Source organism: Nothoprocta perdicaria, unplaced genomic scaffold, assembly GCF_003342845.1.
Source record: "Nothoprocta perdicaria isolate Ctin4 unplaced genomic scaffold, notPer1 scaffold_76, whole genome shotgun sequence".
NCBI classification, from domain to species: domain Eukaryota; kingdom Metazoa; phylum Chordata; class Aves; order Tinamiformes; family Tinamidae; genus Nothoprocta; species Nothoprocta perdicaria.
This window is the reverse complement of record NW_020456043.1, coordinates 605,739-633,394: the sequence shown is the minus strand read 5'-3', so window position 1 is coordinate 633,394 and position 27,656 is coordinate 605,739. Positions and strand designations below refer to the sequence as shown.

The 27,656-nt window shown below is 42.6% G+C and overlaps 1 protein-coding gene across 9 annotated transcripts in view; it reads left to right on the top strand.

Annotated features, from left to right (window-relative positions):
* The first annotated feature begins 599 nt into the window (after window positions 1–599).
* KTN1 (kinectin 1) overlaps window positions 600–27,656 on the top strand; it is a 50,447-nt gene continuing 23,390 nt past the window's right edge. For 6 of the 9 annotated variants that reach the window (XM_026051476.1, XM_026051473.1, XM_026051474.1 and 3 more), the window contains exons 1-23: window positions 600–1,152; window positions 2,762–2,899; window positions 4,917–5,084; window positions 7,248–7,378; window positions 9,020–9,136; window positions 12,023–12,163; window positions 13,979–14,085; window positions 15,395–15,527; window positions 16,620–16,707; window positions 17,017–17,183; window positions 17,588–17,656; window positions 18,297–18,334; window positions 18,930–19,020; window positions 19,338–19,406; window positions 20,102–20,139; window positions 20,260–20,350; window positions 22,429–22,497; window positions 23,633–23,667; window positions 23,799–23,889; window positions 24,670–24,738; window positions 25,924–25,961; window positions 26,628–26,718; window positions 26,882–26,950. In XM_026051476.1, coding sequence (XP_025907261.1) covers window positions 630–1,152; window positions 2,762–2,899; window positions 4,917–5,084; window positions 7,248–7,378; window positions 9,020–9,136; window positions 12,023–12,163; window positions 13,979–14,085; window positions 15,395–15,527; window positions 16,620–16,707; window positions 17,017–17,183; window positions 17,588–17,656; window positions 18,297–18,334; window positions 18,930–19,020; window positions 19,338–19,406; window positions 20,102–20,139; window positions 20,260–20,350; window positions 22,429–22,497; window positions 23,633–23,667; window positions 23,799–23,889; window positions 24,670–24,738; window positions 25,924–25,961; window positions 26,628–26,718; window positions 26,882–26,950 — 2,571 coding nt within the window. In that variant the 5' untranslated portion in view covers window positions 600–629. The remainder of the gene's footprint in view (window positions 1,153–2,761; window positions 2,900–4,916; window positions 5,085–7,247; window positions 7,379–9,019; window positions 9,137–12,022; window positions 12,164–13,978; window positions 14,086–15,394; window positions 15,528–16,619; window positions 16,708–17,016; window positions 17,184–17,587; window positions 17,657–18,296; window positions 18,335–18,929; window positions 19,021–19,337; window positions 19,407–20,101; window positions 20,140–20,259; window positions 20,351–22,428; window positions 22,498–23,632; window positions 23,668–23,798; window positions 23,890–24,669; window positions 24,739–25,923; window positions 25,962–26,627; window positions 26,719–26,881; window positions 26,951–27,656) is intronic. The other 3 variants (XM_026051477.1, XM_026051471.1, XM_026051475.1) reach the window with 2 other exon arrangements.

Here is a 27,656-nt window from a genome sequence, read left to right as displayed (position 1 = left end):
TTCAAAAAAAGTTTTTGAAAACATCCAAGTCTTTAGGGCTGACTAAAATGTTGGACTCTCCTTCTTCCCTTCGTGTCACTTCTGAAACTTTTATAAATTGCGAAGCAAAAGGAAGCTGAAATTTGCCTTTCCCTTTTGCCAAGATAAAAGAATAACATCTTAATTCATGGTGTGTAATTCGTGGAACAAGGACACGATTGCAAAGYATGGACTGGTCCCTATTTCACAGCTTCCTAAAGTGCTGTCCAGTGTGTTTGTGATTTCAAAAGCAGTAACTTTATGAAATTTCCCTGGGAATTTCATAAGGAAATGTAAGGAAAGGGAGGAAAACTAGCCTCCTTCGAGACTATCAGTGTTTCAGACTACWGGTCCTTCCTATGCCCCCTAACAACTTCTACGCAAATGATAAATGGCTGCAGAAGTTATTACCTGATTGATTTAGTTAATAATWATGTTAAAGCTATTTTAAGGCTTCYCTAAAGCAGCAATGTCAAAGCCTAGTTTATTATTATAAGTGTGTGTGGGGGAGATCTTGAAAGCCTGGTCAGAAGACTAATTATTATTTTTTCTCTTTTTTCCCCCATAGTTTTTTTTTTTTTTTTTTAAAGCATAGCTAAGGAAAAAGCACAATGGAGTTTTACGAGTCTACCTACTTCATCATCCTCATCCCTTCCGTGGTGATTACAGTCATCTTCCTCTTCTTCTGGCTCTTCATGAAAGAAACGCTGTACGATGAAGTCCTCGCGAAGCAGAAACGGGACCAAAAGTTTCCACCTGCCAAGACCGATAAGAAGAAAACGGAGAAGAAGAAGAACAAGAAGAAAGAAGCTCAGAATGGGAACATCCACGAATCTGATTCTGAAAGTACTCCTCGGGACTTGAAGCTCTCTGACGCCCTGAGTACGGATGAAGAACACGTAGTTCCTGTTGCCCTGAGCGTGGCCGAAGCGTCCAGCGGCGTGAGGGAACGCAAGAAGAAGGACAAGAAACACAAGGCGCCTCAAGATGATCACGTAACGAAGGATTCGGAGGGATCCAAGTCTTCAGGCAAGAAAGTAGAACCAGTCCCTGTTACAAAACAGCCCACTCCACCAGCTGAATCAACAGCAGCTAAGAAGAAACCTGGGCAGAAGAAGCAGAAAAACGGCATGGGTATCTCCTGTTGCATACGCTTTTTGCACAGAACGCCAAAACTGTGTTCTGCTTTTGGCAAGGCCACAGAGTGTCTCTTTCTCAGAACTGTCCTACCTGAGCTGTACGGGCAAAGCTCACTTCTAACTTTTTTTTTTCTGTTTAATTACAGAGCTTTTGCTTTTTTTCCTGTCTTCATCTGGCAGCACTGTTCTGTTTTTTCCACCTCCCGTGCTTGCTTTCTTCTCCCAAAGGCTGTGGAGGGAAAGAGAGTGGCTCTTATCTCTGCTTTGCTGTGTGGTTTGTCTACTTTGCTCGCAAGCTGTCAAAGTTTTGATTACCTTGGAGAAGTCATTAACTGTTTGCTGCTTGCATTCTGACAGCAAGCCATGACAAAGTGGAGCTTGTAGGAGAACGGTTGCTCTGATAAGGAAAGACATCTAGAAAACCCTACAGCAGAGCGTGCAAAATAATTACTGTTTAAGTGCAGGTTTAATGTAAAAGGAGGTGTTTGGTGGCAGAGTGAGTGGGAAGAAGTATTTACAGTTGCTTCCCACCTACAGTACCCTTAAAATCGAATAGAAGTGATGCTAGAAAGGAACGGATGGAGCCACTGTAACTGGTTGATCCAGCCTTGCAGAGATGGCCAGTCGTGGTCAGAGTGTCATTTGGCTGTTTTGGTCGTATCCTCAGCAAAAGGGAGCATCCAGAGAAGAACAGAGAGATAACGTTTTTAACGGATATATATTCTGAAATAAAAGCAGGGTATTTACAGGTGCCCTTTCTAAGGAGCAGACACAGAGTTGCTAGAAGGAGTGAGGAAAAAGACACTGCTGCCTGATGTGGTGCATTTTTTTTTTCTCTTGAGAGAAAGACCCACCCACCACTATCAAAAGTGCCAAATCGTGGGCGTTCTCTTCAAAATCTCTGTGGCGTGGTTAAAATGTGGCCTGCAAGCCCTGCTCTGAGGGCAGCCACAACTGACTCCTCTCCTTGGATTACAGGAGCCGATGCCATAACCCTATATTGTGTGTGGTCAGCTCTGACAAGAATATTACATATTGTAATAGCGTATTATGCTATCCAAAACAATTGAAAAATCTCTGGCTGGTAACAATAACTTTTTAAAAGAACAGTTCTCGAATGGGGAACACGTATTTTCTGCTTCTCGCAGTCCCAGTATTTATTGGGGGTGTGTGCAAATTGTTCAAGTGTGTTCATGATGGGAGGGAAATACTTCCTGCAAATGAGAAACTAATGTATGTGACCCATGCTATCCACTCTGCAATAAAACCTGGATTGGATTTGTTAAATSATTAGTTTCACTGCTCTACGATCTGCTTGCATATAGAATTCCTCATCTGTCAAAACACTAACTGTAGCGGCCCTTGATCTGCTTGACCCTGCTAAACTTTTCTATTGCTTTGGGCTGCCATCTAATATGGGAAGTGTATGTGTTTGTGTGTGTGTGTGTGTTTGTACATATTTAAAATAGTGTTCTGATTAATATACACGAGATTTTTTTTTCCTCTGGGRGGGTTTTTCACTGATTATTACAAATTCGCTGCATTCTCTAACAATGATGATGAGAATATACAGCAGAGCATATTGTCTTAATTTTCTGTTACAGATGATCAAGATGCTAAGGCTGATTCCGTTCCGTCTCCTGCCAAAAAGCAAGACCCGATGCTGCTCCACCAAGAGATAAAGCAAGAAAATGTCTCGGGAAAGAAGAAAACCTCAGCAAAGAAACAGAAAATTGATAATGGTGAGAATCCTGAGAGCCATTTGTTAATTCAAACAAGCCTCTCTATTAAAGTTTTGTGCTGCCTGTACCTTGCTTTCTGTTTCTTTGGGGTGGGGAGAATATGTCRTATAAGAAAACATTTTTRATTTGAAAATGCAGGAATTTCAGGYAGGAGGGGTGTCTTAATATCTCTCTCAAAGACTGATCCACCTGAGATGCCGTTCTTTGCTTTATGAAACACTTGCTCCTATGAGTGTACGATGACCTTGTAAATCTTTCTGAGCCTTGGGGTCCAAACATCCTCGCTTGGATCAAGGCATAATATGTTGTTATGACTTGGAGCAATTTGGAGCCCGTTCAGCTTATGCTGCGAGCGGGGCACGTCTGTAAGCGCAGCAGTCATCTGCTCAAAACAAGGCTGCCCTTTCCTAGCCGGTTGCTTTGACCACGTTCCTCTCTTATTGTCCTTTTGTTTGCTCTCTGTTGCCCCAACACACACTGCTCATCTTCGCTGTCAAGGCCGTTACTGTTCCTCATCCCTCGCTCCCTGCCAAGATGTTGTTTCTCCTCTCCTCTTGGCTCACTCTGCCCCTGCGTTTCGGCCCTGCCACAATGACAGCTCTTGTCCCCCAGCGTTTGGGAAGAGCTTCACTGCGGAGCTGTCTGAGGCCACCTTGTTAACCTCTCTAAACTCAAGAAAGAAATGCAGTAATGGGGAAACTAGTTTGTAACCGTCTCTCGTGGACATCCCTGTGTTTTCCCTGATGTACCTCCTGCTGGCCTTTGACAAGGGCATATTTCTGTGTCCCTTCTTCAGGGATCATTTTGTGCACCATGGGCTTGTCAGTTTGTGGGTGACTCAAATGTTTTTACAGTGCTAAAGTTACGCTCTCAGTGCTGCACAGGAACAGCTTGTTGGTTTATTTGAATAAAATCTGCTTTGCTCTAAAGGCATTTGTCTAAATACAGAGGAAAGCTAGTTGTAGCGGACATCTGAAATAGCCAGGTGCTGCACGTCTTCCAGGTGYTACTGATACCTCTAAAGGGTCTCACTGCTACTACATGTGCTTTGGGAAACTGGAGAAAGTGAAGGTAGGGATGACACTAAGGAGAGGAGGGACAAAAGTGGGTGTGATAAGTGGAGGAGATGAAGGAAACCTCTGCTGGAGGAGAGTTCTCTGCAGCTTCTCTGCAGTTCTCTGCCAGGTGACAGCAGGTGTTTGCTGGCCACTTAAGTGTCTAGTAGGTGACATCCGAGGTCCTATGGCCTGTGGTGCTCTTTAGATCAGCTTGTAGGCAGCAAGCAGTGCAGACCAGCAGCTCGGGCAGCGCTGCCTTTCCCAGCCCTGCTGCTGCCCTGGCTCATCCCGGGCCTGCTGCTCCTTCCTCTTCCCTCCCCTGCTTTTGTCTCGGCCACAGAGGCTGAAAACCCCTTTGGACAGGGGCTGTTTCTCACCCAGTGCTTATACAGCGCGACATGAATGGAGACCCAGGACCAGTCAGTACCCGGGGGGTGTCTCTGAATGTTAATGATGCCTTAAGCKAGCTCTGATACATGAGATATCTTCATTAATGAAGTGAGCTTGACTGCTGCCTCCACCACGAGGCCAGCCTGGAACAGAAGAGTGGAAGGAGGCTTTGCTGTGCTTGTTCTTCAGAGCTGCTGCAGTTATTTCGTATGCAGCTACAAGTAAACCAGTCTTGTGGATGCTACATGCATTTCTTTTCATTAAAGTGAAATGAAAGTCAAAATGTAAAGTTTCTTCCCTGTTTCTTTTTAATATGCTGAAAGACTACTTTGAAAATGTAAGTTTAATTGAAGCTATTAAATTACTGTGCATTAGAGACCTTCATTTAATGAACTTATCTGAAGAGCTTTAATGAATTAAACTGAGAAGTATAATAAAAGTGAGTATAAAAAACTAACTACTGAGGTTAGAATGTTTTAATCCAGCTCTGATGCATTATGCAGCATTTTGAAATGTTGAGGTTAATTATTAAATAACTCTAACCCATCCTTTGGACTTTTCTGTTGCAGCTTTGGTGGATGAACCTCTTATTCAACCAACTACTTATATTCCTTTGATGGATAATTCTGATGGCAGCGCTTTGGAAAAGAGAGAAGCAGTGGAAGTAGCAAAACAAAATATAAATGAAGGGATCCAGAAGAGCAGCAGCAAGAAACTGAAGAATGAAACTGATAAAGGTAATGGATGGACAAGACACAGAGCACTTGGGATTTGTGATTTTGGGAAAACATTTATGACTGCAAGACACAGTTCTGGCTTATCTATGCTCCTTTCTCCCTTGTCACAGACACGGTGAAAAGGGCTTTGCACTTTCTGAACCCCTTTAATACTGACCGTCAGCTTCTGTGTCCTTCATTGCAGACCACGCCGATGCACGTGGGCTAGTTCACTGTAGGTAATTCAGGCATCAAGGACAGTGATAGGCTCCAAAGCAGAGGATTTTGGTGTCACAGCAGCAAAGCCCCCTTGGGCAGACCAGCTAACATGTAACCTGCATGCAGCACATGGACGTGAGGCCAGTTGCCCTTGGATGAGGACTCTGGCAGTCCCCAAGACTTTGGATGTTCCTTTTGACACAATTGGAGTTGGTTGGGACATGGCAGCTTCCTTCATATCTCATATGGAGGCCTAGATTTGTAAAATTGTAAACGTTATCAACAAAAGTGTGCCAGACTTACGAAGCCACAAGACGACCCTCACAGGTGTGGCAGTTTCGGTGGGGAGTCCAAGTCACCGACTGAAGCAGTGATTTATTCAAGTTTTTATTTTACCTTTTCCTCCAGGCTAGTGCAGAGCATTGACTTTCAAACGTCGTCTGCCTGGCTGCTCACTGCCCCATTCGGTAGAATGGTTTTTAGAGCTGTTTTCTTCTTAAATGCCCACTCAAAAGCTCCCTGGCAACTCTGTGTGGTACCTAGACTGGGCTGCCCTGCCTGAGGCCCTTCTTGTGCATCTAGCTCGCATGGCTGCGTGCAGTCAGAGCCTCCCGTGTGCACCCGTCCCTTCTCATTTGCTTTGCAAGCTGTAACCTTCTAGATGAGCTCCTAATTCTTCTGTATCAGCTGGGATTTGCCCTCCCGATATAGAAATCTTTCCCTATCCTAACTGTAAGCCTCTTGGTTGCAAGGGCAAAGTTCTTCCTGAGTTCAGGGAGCACAAAGCGCAGGTTGTTCCACGCCAGGGTCCTGTTGGCTTCTAGCTAAGTAGGATTTGGCTCAGTAGGATTTGGGCATTTTCCTGGTAACTGCATTGGTGCAGAAGTCTGTGGTCAAGACCCATTTGGGTTTGGTGCTAGGAGATGGTGCTGGAAATTCTCCCTGTCTTCCCTCCTCCCTCTTTGAACTCCATAATTCAGGGCCTCGCTCTTATGCTGGGTAGTTGCTCTTAAGGATTTAACAACACCAGCATTTCTGCTCAATTGTGCTTCGTTTGTTTTGCAAATTCTGTAGAGATTGTGGGTTTGCTTTGAGACTTGGTCTTCATGACACACATAGTGGTGAGAAAGCTTCTCTGTCATCTTCAGGATACCATTTTTTACCTGAACCAAGCACCACTGTTATGCTCAACTTCTTCTAGAAGTCTCATGGTATATTTTTTTTAGTGTGCTGGTGAGCATTTATTTGACAGAGGTAGCAGGAGTCCTGTGCTTCCATTTGCTTAAGTTAGAGGGCCACCTAATGACTTGCCTAAGTGTAGCTGTGCTTTTTTAAAGTAGGTTTTTGCTCCTGTAAGAACAAATAGTTGAGTTGATTCATGTTCAGCCTTTCGTCTTTCTAAACACTTACAGAGTCTGCAAGTAAGATGGATCCTCCTAATGAATTTGTCTACTCTAACTCCTTTGACAGCAATTAATTTCCAGCCTTAGACTGGGATATTTTTCTGTTTCCATACATCATCATTTTCAATATGTCACTTCTTAAATGCTTTCCCTTGTTATTTGCATATTGCTTATGGAGCCAGGCTTTCCTTTAAATTGGGAGCTCAGTTTAAATTATAGTCATAACTTGAAAATTTGTTCCTAATGTCTTTTCATATTCATTTTTCTAAAAAAAAAAAAAATTCTTTGTTATTCTTTGTCTTCTTGCTATTGACATTATAAATGTTACCAACTGTAAAAACAAAGTGGTGGGATTATTATTCCCGAAATTGTCAGCTGACAGTTTGTTATCAGCTTTAAATCTTAGGTTATGTTGTTTTTGCTGAATGTTCATGGCCTCTTGCTTCTTGGCATTTCAAACTAAAATGTTACACATAATGATACGCTATCACATGCTATTTTGAGGCAAAATAAATGATTCCATTTGCATTCCAATGTGAAAATCCCCGCTTTTGTTTTGCAGAAAATGCTGAAGTAAAATTTAAAGACTTTGTAATGACCATGAAGAATATGATCCTCACTGATGATGAGGCCCGTTGTGTGGTGGAGGTGCTGAAGGAAAAGTCCACTGCAATTCAAGATGTCTTACAAAAGGTGAATAACTGTGGGGAAAAGAGCGTTAAATAAGCAGAAATTGCAGGAGATGCTGTCAAATTAGCCATAGCAAAGTGTCATTGTGATTTCTGCATTCTGGCTTTGGAAGATTTCTTCCAGTTTTGTGCTTGCTTCATGTGCAGAAAACAGTTGTCACATACCTGTGTAGTGCCATCTGTCATCCCAGTGGTTGGCTAGACAAACTGATGGCCTTGCACCCTCTCAGAAGGAGTAGATGAAGCCATGGAGTGTCAGGCATGAGATGTGGCCTTCCCCTGTGTCACCGTAACGTAACACAGCCAGCCACAGTCAATCTGGTGACTTCCTTGGGAGCTGTCTTGCACAAATGTGTAAAAAGGATTAACTGTTGTAGGAATGGAGGAGAAAAAAGAACCAACTTCTTTGCGCTCTCCCAGCTAATTCTGTGTCATGCAAGAATTTCTGCCTTGTAAGACTGTAGAGTCTGGTCCTTGGCCGCGTTTGGACGTTTTTCATAGGGTCACAAGGTGACTTGGGTAGAAAGGGACCCCAAGAGAGCTCTTGTTCACCCTGCTGCTCAAAACAGGACCTGCTGTGAGGTCAGGCCAGATGGCCCAAGACCTTAAAAGTCTTTATGGGTTGAAACTGCACAAACTTTCTAGACAAACTGTCTCAATGCTTGACTTTTTATTTTTTAATTCTTATTCTTATTTTGCACTTACAGAAGAATTCTGATCACCAGTATCTTTTATAAGTCTTTCTTTCGATGGCCCCCATGTGCTTAAAACATCTTATTGGCCACACTTGAGATCTTGCGCTTTGCTCTTCTGTGGATGTGGTAGCAGAACAGAAATATAGAACAAAATATATGTTGATTTTGTGAATAGCATATTGTGTAATATGTGATAATTTAAGGGCTTCCGGATATAATTCAGCCCAACCTTTTGCTCAAAACAGTCAGTGCTGAATTCAGACTAAGTTGCTATCAGAGTTTTATTCAGGCAGATCTTGAAAACCTGCAAGGATGGAGACTTCACAGTCTCTCTGGACCCCTATTTCAGTTATTCTTATAGTGGTGCCATTGCAATTCTGTTGCCTGTTTTATTCAGAATAGCAGCCTTTGTATTTGTGTAATTAAATTAAAACTTCTGGCAAGTGCTGTCAGCATCGGCAGATGGAGGGACACACTACATCAGCACCCTTGTCTCTGTGGCAAGAGATTTCAGGAGGTTAAGTCTGTTGTTATCCAGACTGGGCCTACTTTGAGCATGGACCAGCTGATCCTGGAGGTCCCTTCTAATCTCAGTTCCTTAGTGATTCAGCACATCTCTAACTTTCCTTTTATTCCTCTTAATGGCAGTTCTCTCTTTCCCAGTGCCAACAAAATGCCCGCCTTGGAAGGCGGATGCACCTTAAGAGCTCGTTTATTCTCTTAATTGCTTTTAGAGCACTTAAAAATGGATTTCCAGACCTAATGAAATGGGCCCTGCAAGATCCATTAGCGGAATTTGGTAGCAGTGGTGCCGTGTTATGCCACGTGGGCAGACGCTCAGGGGGCAGGCGGGGGGTGTGGATCAGCTTTCCAAGTTTCCCTGCTGCCTCTTAGTGCCCTGTTTGAGTCTGTTCAGGGGACATGACCCTTTCTTTGTGCTTTTGCTGCAGGCCAGCAAGGCCGAGTCGGCTGCAGCTCTCCACCAGCTCCAGGAGAAAGAGAAAATGCTGGCTGCTGTGAAGGAGGAGGCGGCTGTTGCGAAGGAGCAGTACAAGCAGCTAACCCAGGTAAATACAAGTCTGTGTGCAGAGGGGTAGAGACGAGGGCTTTGGAGATAACAGTTGGCAAATGGGGGCTTGCTGAGACCAGTATCAATCAGAAGGGGCATCTTTTATATCGAAGGCTTACCCAGGCACCGTGTGTTTTGTTTTTTTTTTATGACACTAGTGCTATTTGCAGAGTTATATCCCAGTAGTTTTTCCAGATCATTTACTTTTAAGCTTTTAAGCTGAGACTGTTCATTTTAAAAGCTTACAAAAGCATAGCGTGTTTAAAAAACAAACACTTTATTTTTTTTTCATGAGAAGAGCATGGTTTTGTGGATGCAAATATTAAACGCCTCTTCGGAGTCCCAGTTCTGATTTGGTGCATATGCTAGCTTTCACATGCTTGTGTGCTTCTTGGCATGAAAATCAACATTTTTCTTCTAGAAAGCTATGGAAAGCTTAGATTGCCTGTGTTAGTCCCTTGAGCTGCATCACTGCTAGATTTGGACTTAAAAGGATGTTAATGTGTCATTGTCAAGACTAGTTTATGAAGCTTGATTTTTTTCCTTTTCCTTCTTTTGGTGAAGATTACAGAGGAAAGCAGCTTCTGTAGAAATAATTCTGGAGCTATTGCAGTAGATGTGTTTTGCTTATGTTTTGGCAAATCCAGAGGCAGAGATGGTTGTGTTTTAGGAGAAATGGGCGGTGGTCAGGAAGCTGGGGGTTAGTGAGGAGAGACCTAGGAACCTTAGCAGATGAGAAGGAGGTAAGTTGTGTGAGCTGCTGGCACTGCACGGGTAGGGCACTTGCAGGTGGAGTTGAGAGATCTGGAGTCAGATCAAGTCAGCACAAGTTGATGGAGAGAAGGAGGAAAGGCCTGGCTGGGATCTGCATCATGAAAGGAGGGTATGTGGCACTGCGAAGGGAATGTGTGAAGGCTGTGGAGCAAGTAGATTCAGTGGTATTAGACTGCACAGTGATTTTTGCAGAGGCAAAGAGCAGCAGGATCATCGTGAGACTGAGCTCCCCAGTGCAAGAGGGATGTGGAGCTGCTGAAGAGAGTCCAGCGCGGGGCTACGGGGATGATCAGGGACCTGGAACATCTGCCCTGTGAGCAAAGGCTGAGGGAGCTGGGCCTGTTCAGCCTGGAGAAGAGAAGGCTGAGGGGGGACCTGATCAGTGTCTATAGATACCTCAAGGGAGGCAGTGAGGAGGAGGGGGAGGCCTCTTTGCAGCCACCAATAGGACTAGAGGAAATGGCCACAAACTGAAGCACCAAAAGTTCCACAGGAACTTAAGGAAGAATTTTTGACAGTGAGGGTGCCCGAGCCCTGGCCCAGGCTGCCCAGAGAGGCTGTGGAGTCTCCTTCTCTGGAGATCTTCCCAACCCGCTGGGACGCAGCCTGTGCCCCTGCGTGTGCAGGGTGTTTGGACTAGATGATCTCTAGGGTTCCATTCCCAACCTTAAGGATTCGGTGATTCTATGATTTTGTGATTTGGATTGAGGAAAGGAAGAGAAAAGAGAAATAAAAAAATCTCCCTGAAAGCTGGGAGAAAATAGATAAAAGCTCAGTCTCTCTAGTACTAAATCATCAGAATCAAGCAAGCGTAGCAGGACTGACGAAAGCTTTTGTAACTAATGTGTTTCTCTGAAGACATCCTTAAAAGATATGGAGAAACTTTAGGGATGGGAAGGTGCAGAGATGTTCATAGAAGGATATTGCTGCAGGTGACAACTGGAGAGGATGAATGGGAGCAAGAGGTGCGTGACCTGTGAGGTATTTGGCCAAACAGAGCTAAGTGAAAGTTAATCTTTCCTGGAGCTCTGGCTCTGCCTTCGCCAGGTAGGTGAGGTAGAACTGGTGGAGGGATTAAAGACAAGGTGTCCTAGTGCCCTTGCTCTTGGTGCAGCTACTAAGGTGCATGTATAATGATATTAACTTTGAGAAGGTTTTGTGTTGAACTATTTATGCTCTATTTTCAAAAGAGACTTAGTACTTTCAGTGTGACTTAAGTTCCTAAAGGACTTTGAGCAGAGGCTTGGGAACTCACGTCACTTATCTCATTCTGGAGGGAACAGCCTCCTGGAGGTAATAAACTGCATCTAAAAAGAATAGCTTTTATTTAAATTAAAATGAGGGGAGGGAAAAAAGCTATAATTAACTATCAAGAGATGGAAGGTGTTCAGGCTAATAATTTAGAGCACTTAAATTATCTGTCAAGGCTCCTTGTGCTGTCAGAGAGGCTGATTCCTAGTGTAGGTGATTTTGAATCTCTTCTAGAGAAATCCCTGGCAATATAAGGAGTCAGTGCTGAGGAGCTAGTGGCACCTGAAGTTCAGCTGGTACAAATATCTCACCCTGTGATAGGAGCTCACTGAAAGCTGCACTTAGTTCTTGCTTGCTGCAGCAAATGCATTTATATTGCAGAGGAGCTGTTCTGTGCGCTCCTCGAGTGTCTGGGTTGAGTTACTGGCTAATAAATGATTCATCCACACAGAAATGTGCATTTTCATTTGAAAGCTATATTATGGTGTCTTCCTAGTGGGATTCAAGGTTTCTCTTGGTTTGCCTATTGGCTCGTACTACAAAACCATTCTTGACTTTGGCTTTACAACCCCTGTGAAGTGATATTTGCTCTAAAATGCTCTGTAGTCATGTCAAAGTCCCTTACCTGAATTCTTACATTTTGCCACATCTGGGAGGAAAATCCAGATCTGCCTTGTGCAATATATCTATTGCTTTAGTTGTTAAGATTTCCTGCAAGTGGGCCAAACTCAGTAAAAATGAGACAACAAGATTGCTGTTTCATTTGGCAAATTCATTTTTTAGTAATCCCAAAGCAGTGTGACCATTACAAGGGAGTGGTGGATGACTTTTCTTTCTGTTTTTCATTTAATTTCCCAAGGAGCTGGTTGCGGAAAAGGAGAGAAACAGCTTGCTTACTGCAAAAATGAGAGAGAGGATCAACACGCTAGAAAAGGAGCACGGCACTTTTCAGAGTAAAATACATGTTAGCTACCAAGAATCTCAGCAGATGAAGATGAAGGTAAAACACTTTAACAAGCTATTTGAATTGAAACGCAGGGCAACATCCACTCTAGCAAAGGGAGCAACATTTGTGTGTTGTTTCTGTGATAATTGACTTTTGCTGTTATCCCAAACCTTGAGGTGTGCAGGGTGTTGGATGCATAGGCATGAAGATTGGAAAGTCTATGGCAATTTCTTAGCTTAAAAGGATGGTCAGGTCTTTTCACAGAGGAACGTGGCTAGGTCTGAAAGACCCATGTTAGGCAGCCTGCTCTGATGTAGTTATTTTCTTTACATGATCTTCTGCTGAAATGTTACACGATTAAAATGTGAAATCTAATTGAAATAATTTGAGAAAGACATTAGCACTGATGATTATTTATGAGTAGCTAAATCTGATTTAAAATATTAGTGCAAAGTCTCATTAGGCAATGTAGTTGCGATACAGGAAAGATCATTGAATGGAGAAGTAGCTTGAAAATATATGAAGGGCAAATGCTTGAGGCCTTTTAGATCCTGTATTCTCTATAAATTACATTATATTGGAGTGATCTCCAGAAAGTTTTAATCACATTCAAAAGTTGAGCTCCTAGCTTTCTACCAAAAATTCCTTCTCTTATAGCAACAGACTGGTGCTTAGATTTGATTTTTTTAGTCTCTTTACCTAGATAGGTGCCTCAGCATCAGACCTAGAATGTGAACTTCCAAGCTGTATCTTGTGCTATGTCCTGACACTTCAGCAAGGACTGTTTCTGTGGATTTGGAGCAGAACTACACTGTCCAGAGCAGACACTGGCCTATTTGAACCTGTACAGGAACTGCATAAGGAAGGGGGTCCAACAGCTGACTGGGACAGTTGAAGCAGATTTGGGCAGGAATGGGTGACTTTTGGAGGAACCAGTGCTCTGGTTCTGCTCCACCTGCTGATGTGTTAAAGCATCGCAGAGTGGCTGAAGCTTAAACATCGAGTTACATGGGGCTTGTGTCCCCTTTTCTCTTGGAATTAAAAGAAAACATTTTTAAAAAGTCCATCTTGGTATTATGTATGTTGGTGCTGAACTGCACGTGGTTGCCCCAGGTGCTAGTGATGCCTTCTGCTGCGTTTACCGGGCAGGTGTTTGTTGGCACTTTCTATGTACAAAATTCTCATTGAGTCAGTCCCTTGATGAAAGGAGGGCTTGGAGTTGGTGTCAGCAGTGTTCACAAATTGCTGCAGGTGGAACAAGAAAGAAGCACTGCGAGCTGCTTGCACTTGAGCACTGCTCACAGAGGCCTGCTGCGCCCAGCTGCACCGTCACCTGCACGTGCAGCCTCCCCCTTTCCTTCTGATCCAGTCTGCTCATCCTGTTCGTGTTCCCGAAGCTCCTGGGCTGCCAGGGTTTCAAACTGTGCCCCAAGTGCAACAGCAACACGTTATCCTTTAAACAAAGGATCTAATTCATAGTCCTTGCTGCGGCGTATTAGGTCAGGACTAGATTTTGGCAGTTTCCAGCCTGTAATCTGTGTGGTGTTATGTTAAACTCTTTTGTTTCATATGAAGGCTTTTTAAACTTCTAGTAATTTGATGGACTAGCTTTTTCACTAAACACTAAAAATATATTGGTATCCATTTATTGGTGACTACATAAAATTATACAGTTGAGAGAAATCGGTATCTTAATATTTTGTACTGTTTAAAAAACCTGCCACCTACATACACAGGGAGGTGAAGCTGTCCCAGAAATTCAGCTCACTGTTCATTACTTATACTTTTGTGATATCATCAGTTATTGGGACTTCTGCTTTTTGCTAGTTTAATCTTTTATGGGATTATTATTTTTTTTCCCTCCATCAGTTCCAGCAGCTTCGTGAGCAGATGGAGGCTGAAATAAGCCACCTGAAGCAGGAGAATGGTATCCTGAGAGATGCTGTCAGTACCTCTACCAATCAAATGGAAAGCAAGTATGTTAGCAGCTAACTGGAACTGTGTGTGTGTTAAACTTTCCCCAAAGAGTTGTTCTGGCTTCTGCTCCTTCTGTTTTCATCATCAGCTAAAGGGCTGTCTCTGACTTTGTGATTATCCTAGGGCTGCAGCTATCTGGGCTTGGGAGGCTTGCAGAACTGCCAGTGCCTCTTGGCACTTCAGTGGGTGCTGACGGTGCCATAAAGTGTAGAAGAGCTCAGCCAAAGTTCGTGGTTTTTCACAGCCTACGTCCCCTTCCTCTTGTGGCTTTAGGAGGGGCGCAGGTACCAGTCCCCTGGGAGGCCAACAGCTCTAAACTTAGGAATCAGTGTTGGACATTAGGTTCACAAAGTCCTGCAGGACTGGAAAGGGGCACCAGTATCTTCTGGCTGTGCTGTCCAGGTAAGGATGGTGCAGGAGCAGCCTGGCATAGCAGCCCAGAGGAGGGTACCGATACCTTCGTTTTAAAGGCTTCCCCATTTGTAGGAGTGGAGTGCCCTGATGTTAAACAATTTTCTTGGGGGAAAAACAAATCTTTAATTCAGGTGAACTTAAGAGAGCGGTTAAACTATTTAGTGTGTGTCTGTGTGTTTTAACCACAGTGTCTTCCAGTATTCCTATACAAATGTCTTCTCTCCCTAAGTGGTAGAGTGCATCATATACCTGAGTTAATAGGTGAGTCACATCCAGCTAGAGTCCAAAGAGGGATCTGCATTTAGTAAATGCAGATTTATGATACATGTAAATGATACATATTTATACATTCACTTTATATGTGTCACTTACATGCACATTTATATATTACATGGCTAGTCTGGCTTCTAGTGTTAATTTGGAACTTTGCAGGAGGAAAAAAAAAAAAAGCTGTATTTCTGTATTACAGAATTGTAGTTAGTAGTCAAGGAGGAATCAAGTCCTGAGTAAACAGTGGATTGATAATCCTTACTAGGAAAAGGAATGGGATGTGAATTTGAATGCAAAACCTTTCCTTCGGCTAAACCTCTTTATTTTTATGTAAGACTTGCCCAGGATATGCCCCTAACTTACAAACCTGTAAATGGATCTGATGCTTGTGACTTATTGCTGACCTGTGGCTCTGACCTGGACTGTAGCTGCTGTGCAGTGGTGGTGGCCAGACCTTCATCCCTTCATCCCTGTGCTAGGATGAGGCAGTATGAACAAAGCAGAGCAGACCTCTAGCTGCAGATTTAAAATTTGATGTTGCTATCGAGTGGCTGTTATTACCTTTTACTCTTCTCGTTATACTTGAGCAGTTGTAATTGAAACTGTGGAAACTTTTGTTTTTAGGCAGTCGGCTGAGCTGAACAAACTGCGCCAGGATTATGCGAGGCTGGTGAATGAGCTGGGAGAAAAGACCAGCAAACTGCAGCAGGAGGAACTGCAGAAGAAGAACGCGGAGCAGGCGGTTGCTCAGCTAAAGGTGACTTCTGTGTCCTCAGCCTTCTGAGTTGATCTTGGGGCTGTATCTGAGCCAAACTTTGTGCTGGGCAGTACTGGCTGTGAGATGAGCGAATCCCCTTAGCTGTTTCCCTGGACACTAAATCTCTTTCTTGTATTTGCACAAATACTTACTGTCAGGTAGTTGCTGTTCCCAGCCTATAGGATTCAGTACTTCTGATTCAATAGTTCATATTTTAAGTAGCTACAAATTCCCTATAAAGTAAAACTAGTTGCTCCAGAAAAAAATACCTTTGCAGAAGCTTAGTTGATGATTTGAACTTATTCTGTGAGCACAGAGTTCCAGCTGGGTTTGATACTTTGCAGTAGCTTACCTGGACAGTGTTGTCCTTGTGTGACCCTCTTTCTTCAAAATACAGTCTTGCTTCAGGTACTTTTGAATTAAAGAAAAACTTAAAGGGACTCCTGGATGCATCTCTCTCTCTCTCTTTCAGAGAAAAGGGCTCCTGTATTCAAATACAATTCAAAAGAGAAACACTGTTTTCAGATGAGAATGCCAATTCAGAGCTCATTGCTTTCTCTTTTTCCTCCTCTTTTCTTCCCCTCTTTGTTTGTAACTAAATCCTGGTTTCCAGAAGTTCTCCCTGCTCAAGCAATTGCAGATGGAGAGTTGCTATCTAGGGCTGGGACATTTTTTAGTAAATGCAGATTTATATGATACATGTAAATGATACATACTTATACATTTACACTTAGATGTGTCATTTACATGCAGATTTATGTGTTACGTGGCTAGTCTGGCTTCTGGTGTTAATTTGGAACTTTGCAAGAGAAAAAAAAGAGCTATGTTTCTGTATTTTCATATTACAGAAGCTATCCTGCCAAGAGCCTACAGTGAAATCCTGATCAAAATTTACCTTCTAAATTAATAGGCTAAATTGCTGGAGGAATAGTAGGAGGAGAGTTACAGGGCATTTGATGTCTCTGATGTGCCCTAGTGGAAATAATGAATAATTTTACTTCATTGACATATGTTTTGGGAATAGCTCAGAAGAGATGCTCCTTAACAAATTAAAGGTTGGACTTCTTTTCATCAATTGTTTTCAATATGAAGGTCCAGCAGCAGGAAGCAGAGAGAAGATGGGAAGAAATCCAGGCTTATCTCAGGAAAAGAACAGCAGAACAGGAGGCAGCACAACAAGGCATGTATGACCTGTGAAATACTATAATAATTCAACTGCAGTGATCTGGCTTTTCCCTTTTGTATTAAAAAATATATATTATTGAGTAATAATAATATTATTGGCTTCAGTCTCAGGTTGGTGCTGCTTCAACACCCTAAGGAAACACTGTGATGTTATATAAAGTATTCTGAATGCTAATACGAGAGCAGAACCTCAGCTTGCTAGAATAAGGCTTCTAATCAGCTTCCCTGTTTAAAGTTTAGAGTAAAAGTTATTCCACCCAAGTTCAAATGCTTCTGAATTAAAATCCTGACATTTCTGCTACAGATGTGCAGAATAAGCTTGTGGCCAAAGACAATGAAATCCAGAGCCTGCACAGTAAACTTACTGATACAATGGTGTCAAAGCAACAGCTGGAGCAGAGGATATTGCAGTTAATGGAGGCTGAGCAAAAGAGAGCAACTGCAGAGGACTCTATGCAGATGCAGGTGCAGGTAATGCTCAAATATCTTAAGTTTTGGGTTCTTTTTCCTTCTCCTTTGTGCCTATGGGGACTCAGCATTATCTTGAAATGCTGCTCTAAAAAACCTTGCAGATGAATAAAGAGCAAGAAAAGTGGGTGCCGATCTATCATCTGGCAGTTTATGAAACGAGGTGCTGTGCAGTGCTGCAAGGAGGTTCTGGGTGGTCTTGGACCTTTGAAATAGTCTAGACAAGTGAGGAAAATTGCCCAGCACTCAACTTGGTTGATCTTAGTGGGGAGAAAAGCAATGTCTTCACAAAGTATTTGATAGTGACTACTAAGCTGTCCTTACTAAATCCCAGCTAAGAGCTCATCCTAGGGAATATTGCCCAGCTGCTGATTTCAGCCTGCTTTTCTTTGTGCTCTTCTCCCAAGGAGCTGATAGAGCAGAACGATGCCTTGAACGCTCAGCTGCAGCAGTTCCATTCGCAGATGGCAGCCCAGGTACAGCCTGTTCCCTGCCTCTTCCCTTTCTTTTGTAGTCTTCTACATACCAACTATTTTGGTTTTTGTGCAGGGAGGGAGAAGGGGAAATCCATCTACGTGTCCCTGTGGCATTAACTCATTTTTTCATAGGGTAGATGACAGTGCCTTAAATGCTTATTTCCCATCACTTTGCATGTGGGGTAGTCTGCCATGTGTGGTTCTGTGGACTTTTTATAGTAACCACCCTATAACACCTTTCTCTTCCATGTTGGGGTTGAGAAATGCTGTCTCGTAATAACTTCTTTATAAAGCTTTATAAAGTTCATTCTGGTGTTGACTGCTGTGAAAAGTCTGCAGAATGAAGCATTTTGTCTGGAGGAGCCTGGTGCTCGTGAACCCCATTGCTTGCTTGAATTTGATAGAAAGCAAAATGGCAAATAAAATGGTTCATCTTTCTCTTCACAGTGATTACACTGGAGGGGAAGGGGCAGCCGTATGTGCTTGTCCTCTTTAAATGTTCCTTAGCCAGGAAATGTTTGGAATTTGCGTGTGACAGTTTAGAATAACTTTAGCCAAATCTTACAAATGCTATTCCAGGCTTACTGTAGAGGAGAATTCTTTACTTTCAGCAATTTATTTATTTATTTTCTTCCTGCAGACCTCAGCTTCAGTCCTGGCAGAAGAACTACACAAAGTGTGAGCATTCCTTTCCTCTTGTGTTTGAGAAGGTTTTACTGGCTTCCAGGTGTAAACCCCCTTTTCTTGATGTCGCCTATGGGAGGGACTTGTGAAGGAAATGTTATTGCCCATGCATTTAACACTGTTATGAGACCCTTATGGGGGCTGTGAAACTGCATCCTGCAGGTTTGCATTCCTTGCCTGGCTCTGGGAAGGAAGGAAGACTCAGGTTTTGAGTCTGTGTGCAGCTTTACTGGCACAGAAAGTCTCTTGTTCATCTTCTCTATATGCAGAGATCAGTGTAGTGTGTGGGAATATGCACGACCATGGGAATGTTAGTATTTTGGGTTGTATCACTGTGCCAGGAGACTTTTCCCTCTGGGAGATGGGGTAGTTGCATTTCAGAGCTAGGGAACATCCCATACATTCTTGGCAAAGGGAGCATTTCAGATGAATGGGAAGGCTTTGGGACCCAGAGTGCTGTCAATAGGAGTGCAAGTCATGAGTTGGATTTGAAGGCTGGCATGTATTTTATGTTTAGCCTGATACTTCACATATAGACTTTATACAGGACCTTTTAGTACTGCTCATCATCTCTTTATCATTTGTACAGGATTGCAGAAAAGGACAAACAGATAAAGCAGATGGAGGACTCATTAAGCAATGAACATGCCAGTTTAACCAGCAAGGAGGAGGAGCTCAAGGTATAATCAACCCCCGCCCTGATACAGGGGCACCAGATGCACATTGTAAAATGAATCCTGAAAGGCTGCTCTCTTTGCACCCAGAATCAGCTACTACGGCTATAAGTCTGTTCATGTGATTCTTCCAAGCAAGACCTGCACTTGATGCTGGGAAGCTGGAATTGGGAAAGCTTGAGGCTTTTCCTTGCTATTAATGCTAGGCTCTTGCAAAGGATGATTCACTCAGTTGTTCTCACACTCTCAGTTCTTCTCATTGAAGAATGGACTTGCTTGAAATACTGACTCTGCAAAATGCAAGTGTTTTTTTCTTTCTTCAGGTCTTGCAGAATATGAACTTATCCCTGAAATCAGAAGTACAGAAGTTACAGGCTTTAACAAATGAACAGGTAAAAAGATGGTGTTTGATTCATTAAAGATTTCATTCATCTCCTGTCATCTTTTTCCTAAGCACAGGGGCATTGGTTTCAGTCAGCTGAGCTTAAACCCATTGAGTAATGAAGTTGCAGAGCCAGGCTAATACGTGATTCCACAGAGTTTGCAGCTGGCCTGATGCCTATTTCTTACCTTCCTCATTAGCCAAATCAGTAACTTGGATAGCCAGTAAGAAACAGAAGTAAATTGTGTGTTAGGGGACCTGTTCTGGTACAGATTTGTTTAGGTTTGCAAGCATGCAGAGTGTAGGATGCTTCACAAGAGCAAACACAACTGAGATTGAACACAGAGGTCATAGCCATCCCCATCAAACACCCTAGGACACAAACATATTTTTATAACAAAAGGCAATGCAGTTCTTCTGTTACAGCTGTGTGGCCACTGTGTCACAGAATTGGAAATGCTTTATTCAAAGATACTCCTGGTTGTCAAATGCATCTTTACAAGCCCCCTCCTTACTTCTAGTTGCTTGGCTGGTATATACTGGGGCTTTATGTGTGTAAAGACAGGCTTAGCCATTTAGCTCTTGCTGATGAGTCATGTGCTGAGAGACCAAATGACTTGTTCTAGCTTTTTAATATTGTAGAATGAAGGATTGATTGAATCACATGATGCATCCTAAGTCTATGTTAATCCTCTTTATATCTAGGCTGCTGCTGCACATGAGCTAGAAAGGATGCAGAAAAGGTAAATAAATCGCTTTGGCATTTCATAAACAACTTCTGTCAGTTTGCGTATGTTCTTTTGAATCGATGCTTGTTGTAAGACTTGGCGGAGAATGTGTGTTTAACTGCTCTGCTTTCTCAGCATTCACATGAAAGATGATAAAATAAGAACTCTTGAAGAGCAGCTTCGAGAGGAACTTTCACAGATTTCAAACACAAAAGAAGAATTTAAGGTAAGACTCCTTGTGCTTATTTGCAGTAAGCTTTCTAGAATTCCGAGGTTGTGGAATAATTCATACAATTGAATGGGGATTTTTGAAATAAGATTGGCTTTCAGAAATTAGGTAATGTTTCAGTGTTGTATTTACAAGGCAAAAGCAATGTGGGATGTCAGGAGTAGGAGCAGACTGTGCAGCCGAACGTGGCAGCACAAGTCAAATGTGGTGAGGCCTTTAAAATCTGGAAGAGGAGGTGGTTTGGTAAAAGCTATTATAGTTTTCCTTGTAATGTGACTTCCAAGGCTTTGGTGTGAGCTGCTGTTGCATCACTTATCATGCTGCCAGGTCTCAGTCTTTTTATTTTGTCAAGATAGGCGTAAAATGCTTGTTTTTCTCCTGACATCTTCCATATTGGCACTCCTAAGGTAGCAGCTAAATTGCTGAAGCTTTTTGCTCTAAGATGTGCATTCTGTGCAGCAGAGCTGGTATTTGTTTCCAAATGGCATGCTCAGAGTGACGTATCCCTTCCTTCTGCTCTGCCCGACAAGGTAATAGCAGTTAGAAATGGGGACATGCTTCCTGAGAAAACTGTTTTTTCTGTCTCAGCTCCTTTAAAGCCCGTATTAAGTAATGCTGCTTTGGTGATGGTTCTGGTGGAAGGTCACTAAGTCTTGGCTACATCTTCCATGAGGCATGTGCAGGGCGATGTGTATAAATGAGCTGGAAAGGGGAGTAGGAAAAGATGTCCCTTTATTGGTGATACCCTTCAGTACCTTGAATGGGGCAGCAGCTCAAGAATTGTAGGTTTTTCAAGGTGGAGTGTGCTAGTGTTTAAAAAAATAACAAATAGGAGGAATAATCTGAAGATTCTCAGTGGTGGTCTCTGTAGTAGCTGTTACATGGGAAGAGACCTCTGAGATCTTGTGGGTGGTTAAATGCTGTACTCAGTAGTGACCCCTTGTCACTTGGAGACAGTCCTGTGGGTTGGTGGGAAGTGAGTAGGGAGCTGAACACAGATCATCATCACAGTGATGCTGTGGAAATCCGTGTGGACTCACAGCTTGAATATTGGGAGCACCTCTAGTCCCTTCCTGCTCCTGACTTTGATCCCAGACATGAGCCAGCCCAGCTCTGTGCTGAATACTTCCACCTGAGAAATTGCTTCTTTCTTTCCATACATTTGAAAGAGGGATCAAAACAGAGTCAAAACAATTTGATTCCTTTAATCCTCTCCTTTTCTATCCCTTCTTGCTTGTCTTGTTGGGCACTGGGCAACATAGATCTTATGTTTTGCTTGTTACTTTCATAATGCATCAAGTAGCTCTTCTAAAAAATTTTGGGAAATAGAAAACAATGTTAGCAGAAGATTTAAATACATGTAAGGAACCAGAAGGGCAGTGTGAGGAATTGGGTCCATTCCCTCTCCAAAATGAGGATGTGATCAAGTATGTCTAACAGGATCTAAAAGTTTCCAAGGTTGCAATTGCCAATCCTGCTAAGCTGCTCTGTTTAGAGCATCTCCTTTCTTGAGAAGAGCTTTGCAAGCAGCTGCTCCAGAGCTGGCAGCAATGTTCCTGGTCTGAGTGCTGGGCTGTTAGTGTTTAATGGCACATCATCTCCAGGTATTTTGTGTAGTGGAGGTTGCTTTTTCCCACTGGCATCTTAGCAGCTTCTGCACTCGTAACTACTGCCATGGAGCAGTGATAGCTGCTGGTTTGGTGCCAACTGGGCTGACAGCAAAGGCAGCACTGTGTTCTCTGGAGACCCCCTTTCCAAGGAGCAGCAACCCTTTCACTTGCATTGCGCTTGTACCAACCCTTTCACTTGCATTTTCCACTTGGTACTGTCTGATCCTTGCCTGGGGAATGAAGATGGCAGCAGGTGAATGTCTCATGGGAACATAAGGACAAAGATATTAATACTTGGGGGAAAAAAAAAAAAAAAAGAAAGGAGGAGAAAGGACTGTCTGTAGTCTTGCAGCTTCTGATCACTGGAACAGTTCTCTGTTGTTTAATTACCTGGTTGCCTTTATGGAAAATGCTGTAATTGGGATGTGCAATTCTGAACTGATATTATGCTTAAATTTCTTCCAGGTTCTCAAGGATCAAAACAGAACTTTGCAAGCTGAAGTTCAGAAGCTGCAGTCTCTCCTGTCCGAGCAGGTACAGCCGCTGTTCACTGAGATCCTATGCAGTATCTTACAGTCGTGTGTGGATTTTTCTCCTTCGTCTCCCTGCTTCATTTGTTTTTTCAAGTGTACATGTATATATATTTTTTTTCTTAAGGCAGCCCTAGGTAAGCTGCTTGAAAAGCTGGTGTGTGGATCTCATTGCATTTTAGGGCAGTTTCTCTTCCACAGAAGTCACTGGCAGTTATAGTTGCCTTCCAGACCTAGTCAGGGCTGTTCAAACAAATATGAAATGTTTTGGTCTCAAACTTGGTAGGTAGGTAGCAATAATGGGAGCCAAAGAAAATGCTCTCGAATTGGGAAGATTGTACGCCTTCCCTCCTCTTCCATGTTTTCCCCTGTGGTCCACTTGCTGCAGTGAATCTAGCTGGTACTCACACAGGATGTTCAGGTTCAGAGCTCTGCTGCGTCGTTTTGCCCAATCTCCCTTGCAAGCATTGCCTGGAACAACTTTGAACATCCCTGACTTCATATTACTGTAGGAGGAGAAAAAATCCTGGAGCACTGGAGAGAAGAGAGGAAAAAAAAAAGGAAAAAAACAAACAAATAAACAAAACAAAACAAAACAAAAAAAAAAACCAGAAACTTTCAGAGCAAGGGTTTTTTTTTTTTCAGTCTTGTGCTGCTAGTGAGCAGCTCTCTGTCTGGACCCATTCCCTTCTGGTGGATAACCAGATTTACAGACTTATTCCCCTGGGCCTGGCATGTCTGGCCTGGCATCCTGTCTGCAGTACTAAATGCTCCGAGAAGGCAGATTTTCCAGTTCTTGAGCTGACTGCTAGGGATTAGATGCTGCGTAGTGCTTGGCCTTCTTAGCACGGATGAGGATTGTGGAGATCCTGTGTCCCACAGCAACTCCTGAAGTCTGTCAGTCCCAAATCCTAAAGGCATTCAGGCTGTATCTGTGCCTCTCCTGAGGGTCTTGCATTTTTCCAAGATCCAGATTAGAGGCATTAGTTTCTCCCTCTTCAATTTTCCCTTCTGGATTAGTGTAGTTAAATACCTAAGCTTCTGGGCAAGTGATGTTGCCTAGACATTCCTATTGTTGAAATCCCAAACCAGCATTGATTCAATTAATGATCAACCTATATATATATTTTTTTTAATAGGCAAACAAAGACATGTTGGAGCAAATGGAAAGAAGGTAAGAAGTTTTTCTTCTGATTCAGGGGCTAAAACAAGAGACCTGATTCTGGTAGCCAGTTTACTGTTGATAGGTGAAATGCCTTCGAAGGTTAACTCTGTTTTGTGTTATTTGTGCCTTTGATTCCTCAGTATGAGAGAGAAGGATGATAAAATCAAAACGGTTGAAGAGCTGCTTGAGGCAGGACTCATACAGGTGGCTAATAAAGAGGAGGAGCTGAAGGTAAAATCTCTGACATTATTTTTGGGGGTGAAATAGAGAGCAAGTGCTCTTGTGCAAAGTGTATCTTAGGGTGCTTGCAGTGCAGTCACTCTTTTGCAGTGCAAAAGAGTCACGTCCTGGGCACAATATTAAAAACTTCAGTAAAACTGACTTGAGTATGAGCATTAATGGTGAACAGTCGGTGCTTCTATCTGTCTTTTTTAGGGAAGATACTACTAGAGTCTTTATCTGGTTTCTCTTAGAGCAAACCTAACATATCTGCAGAACCGTATCTGCTCCAATTTGGAATAAACCTCTTGTTAGAAAAGGTGCTTATGTGATAACTTGGCAGTGTGAGAATTTTGAATCATGGAAAAACTCACGAATCTTGAGTTTTGTGAGAATATAAATCCCATTGAACTGGACATAGCCAAGACAGAGTGATCTCTACCTAGTATCCCTATGTGCAAGGTGGGGAAAAGCTGGAGGTTAGCAAAATGTCAGGAAATGCACCAGCCTGGATACTAGAGAGCCATAGACCTGAGCACATCAGTCTGATGCTTCTCTGCACTTCAGCTACCTATAGATTCAAGGCCCCTTTGAGATGTCCATGGGGATATTCAGAGCTCTTCCATTACAATAACTCTTCTGTTGAGTAGTTTGGCTTCAGCTGATGATGTTTATTTCTGGGCTTTCGGATTTTACTTGTTCTAAGGGAAATGCTTTTTTCCATCAAGCTTAATACTTCTTTCCTCATGCCCGTAAATGAGTGTTTCATTATCTGTCTGTCTGTTTTCAAAGGCATTGCTAACGGAAAATTCCTCCTTGAGAAAAGAACTTCAAAGTCTGCAAATTCAGCAATCAGAGCAGGTAGTACTTTTCATCTAAAACTTTTATTACACCTAAACTACATCTAAAAGAATTTTGCTGCCATTGCAAAAGTCAAAGGAAAAGGGTGAAGATGTCTTTGAAGCATGTTGGCAAAGCATCCTGTTTTCTTCCAGCATTGGTCTGGAAGCTCCTGCTTCTGTCAGATACTTTCTTATCAAAACTGTCAAATACGGTGGATCTAAAGGTTCCAGTTTGGCTGAGATTCTGGGTTGATTTCAGTCTGCCACATGCTGCAAGGGCTGAGAGTTGCTTTTTTTGCAAAAATAACAAGCATGGCTGGTACTGAGGCTGATGCAGCATCAGCTTTCTCTGCATCCTTTAGCTTTCTGAAGTTAACTTGCATCCTTGCAGCTGTGATTTGGCCCCCTTTTGTTTACGTCTCTCTTTGCAGTGACACTACCATGTAGTATTCTTTGATGTGCACTCTGTGTCTATTGAAAAATGGCTTTTGTGACACTCAGCTCTGCTTAGACAGCTCAGGAGAGCGCTTATTTGCTAACAAAATCACCTGCAGTAGTGGAGAACCTGTATAAATAAATATTCTTAGAATGACTGTGAAGTGGAGAAGTGTACAATGCCCATCAGAGCATCTTTTATCGTCTATTCAAAGAGGAGGAACAAAAAAAGCAGTTGTGATTGTCGACTGGTTCACAGTTCAGGAGCTTCAATTCACCTTTTCCCCAGAGATTAAACAAATAGCCCTTAAGGCTGTGAGGACTTCAATGTCTGCTTATCCCTGAAAGAGTAAGTGTGCCCTGGGACCTGCAGAGAGGTTTCTCTTGCAGACACTTTAAACTATAATTTGGCCTTTGCTTGTAATGGTCTGCTTGAAACTTCAGACAGTGCTTGTGCATTAACCCTTTCAAGCCTGTTGTGTGCTAAAGCTGATTGAATGCTGGCCTTGAGCCTCAGCCTTTCCTGATGAGGATGATACAGATTTTGGTTTGTTTTCCTGGAATTTGCTGCAGACTTGGTGCTATGGTTTGCTAGGAAATAGAGACAATAAAGAAATAGTTTATATAAACTTCCAGATAGGTAAAATTTTGAGGTTGCTACACAGTCTTTGCCCACTGCTAAAGAACCTGAACACTTGCACCTTAACACTTGTAAACTGCTTGTATTGCTCTCTCCTGTTTTTCTAAGTTAAGGATTTCTTTTGTACAGGTTTCTTTCCAATCACTGGTGGAAGAACTCCAGAAAGTGTAAGTTATGGCAGCAATTTAATCTCAAATTGTTGTTCCTTCTGCCTGTCTTTTTTCTGTGGCTATGGGTGTTTTGCTTTCCTGAGATGTCTTATGATTTGCTTTCAACTGCATGAAGTGCGTGCGTGGCAGGAAATTCAGCTCTTTGGAAATGCATCAAGTTAGATCAATACCTTTGAAATCCCTTTTTAATTTTTTTTTTAAAGCTACTACTTCTAGAAGCCAGAATTTTACTAGGCAGGGAATCACTGAATTGCTAGATATTTGTTTTTCTTCAGTAAGCACTCTAAAAGTGAGCTTGTTTACTGTATTTCTATGTATGTATAAATTTCAAGTTAAAAATCCCTGTTTTGCTAAAATGCATAGTGAAGGCTAAAGTTAAATGCAAATTATTCCAAAGTTCACAGATACATTTTCTTTTGTCCTAAGATACAAATTAAGCTATCTACGTAGCATGTTCCTCTTGCTTTTTGCATCTGTTTTTGGAATTAATGAGTGATGGTACCTACAGTAGTGGCAATCTCAGTGTGGTTCTCAGAGGAACCTGCTGCTGATAGCAGAATTTATTATATATATTTATAAAAGCTTTTTATAAAAGCTAATTTATTAACTCCTGGGTAGCTCATTTGTTCAGCCGTTTAACGAGGTTCCTCTGCTCTTCCTAAGAATCCATGAGAAGGATGGAAAAATAAAATCAGTGGAAGAACTCCTGCAAGCTGAAATCCTCAAAGTTGCCAGCAAGGAGAAAACTGTTCAGGTACTCACCTTGAGCAATACTGTTTCCTTTCTGTGTCTATGCCATTGACTACCATTTATTTGTTACTGCACTGCATTCTGTAATAACAAATTTGTAGCATCCATTTTTGTGGTGTTTTTTTGTGTTTCCATTGTCCAACCCTGTCTGTTTTGTCATTGAAAAGGCTTTGACACAGGAAATAGAGGCTCTGAAAGAAGAAGTAGGAAATTCCCAGCTTGAGATGGAAAAACAGGTAAAATTACTCAGTGCCAAAAGTGTGAAACGGCCTTGCCTTGGATGCGCTGCTCACTCGTTTCTGTTCTAGTATCTTGTCACTAGTGAATGTCCTTTGATAAGAGAATTTTTTAATGGTACAGCTACACTGCACTTGCATATAAAGTTATATATATTTAGTATAATTACTGCTGCCCTTCAGAAACCCCTTCCCCTGGATGCCCAAGTTTGGAATTCTTAGTTTGGAAGACTTAGCAGGAATTGCTGCTGCTGCAGCATTGGCCCTCAGATACTGAAGTTGTCTCCCCATTTGTTGGTGCTTCTCTCCTTGCTCAGAATGCATTCAGTTTCTGCATTCAGTAGAACAAAGTCCATTCGCTTTCCCGTGTCCCAGGAAAGCTGATCCTGGCAGGGTGGGCTGCTCCCCGCTCTCAGGAATGCCAAAGTGGAGGAGCACTGGGTTTTGCAGCATGCCTGCTGCTGTCTAGCTGCTAAAACATGGGAACTCCCATGTTCCTAGGGAGCCTGGAGTGCAAGCAGCTTAATCAACTGCTGTCAGGAAACTCGCTTGCTTGTTTGTGTGGATTTCTTTTTGTCTACCCTTTTTTCTGTCTTTCTAGTTATGTTCTAACATGCTACTGATTTTACTTCTCTCCTTAGTGTTTAAGCTTTTGTCCTTTTTAGACAAAGCTTCACAGGATGTGTTTCTGTCTTGGGGTTTCCTC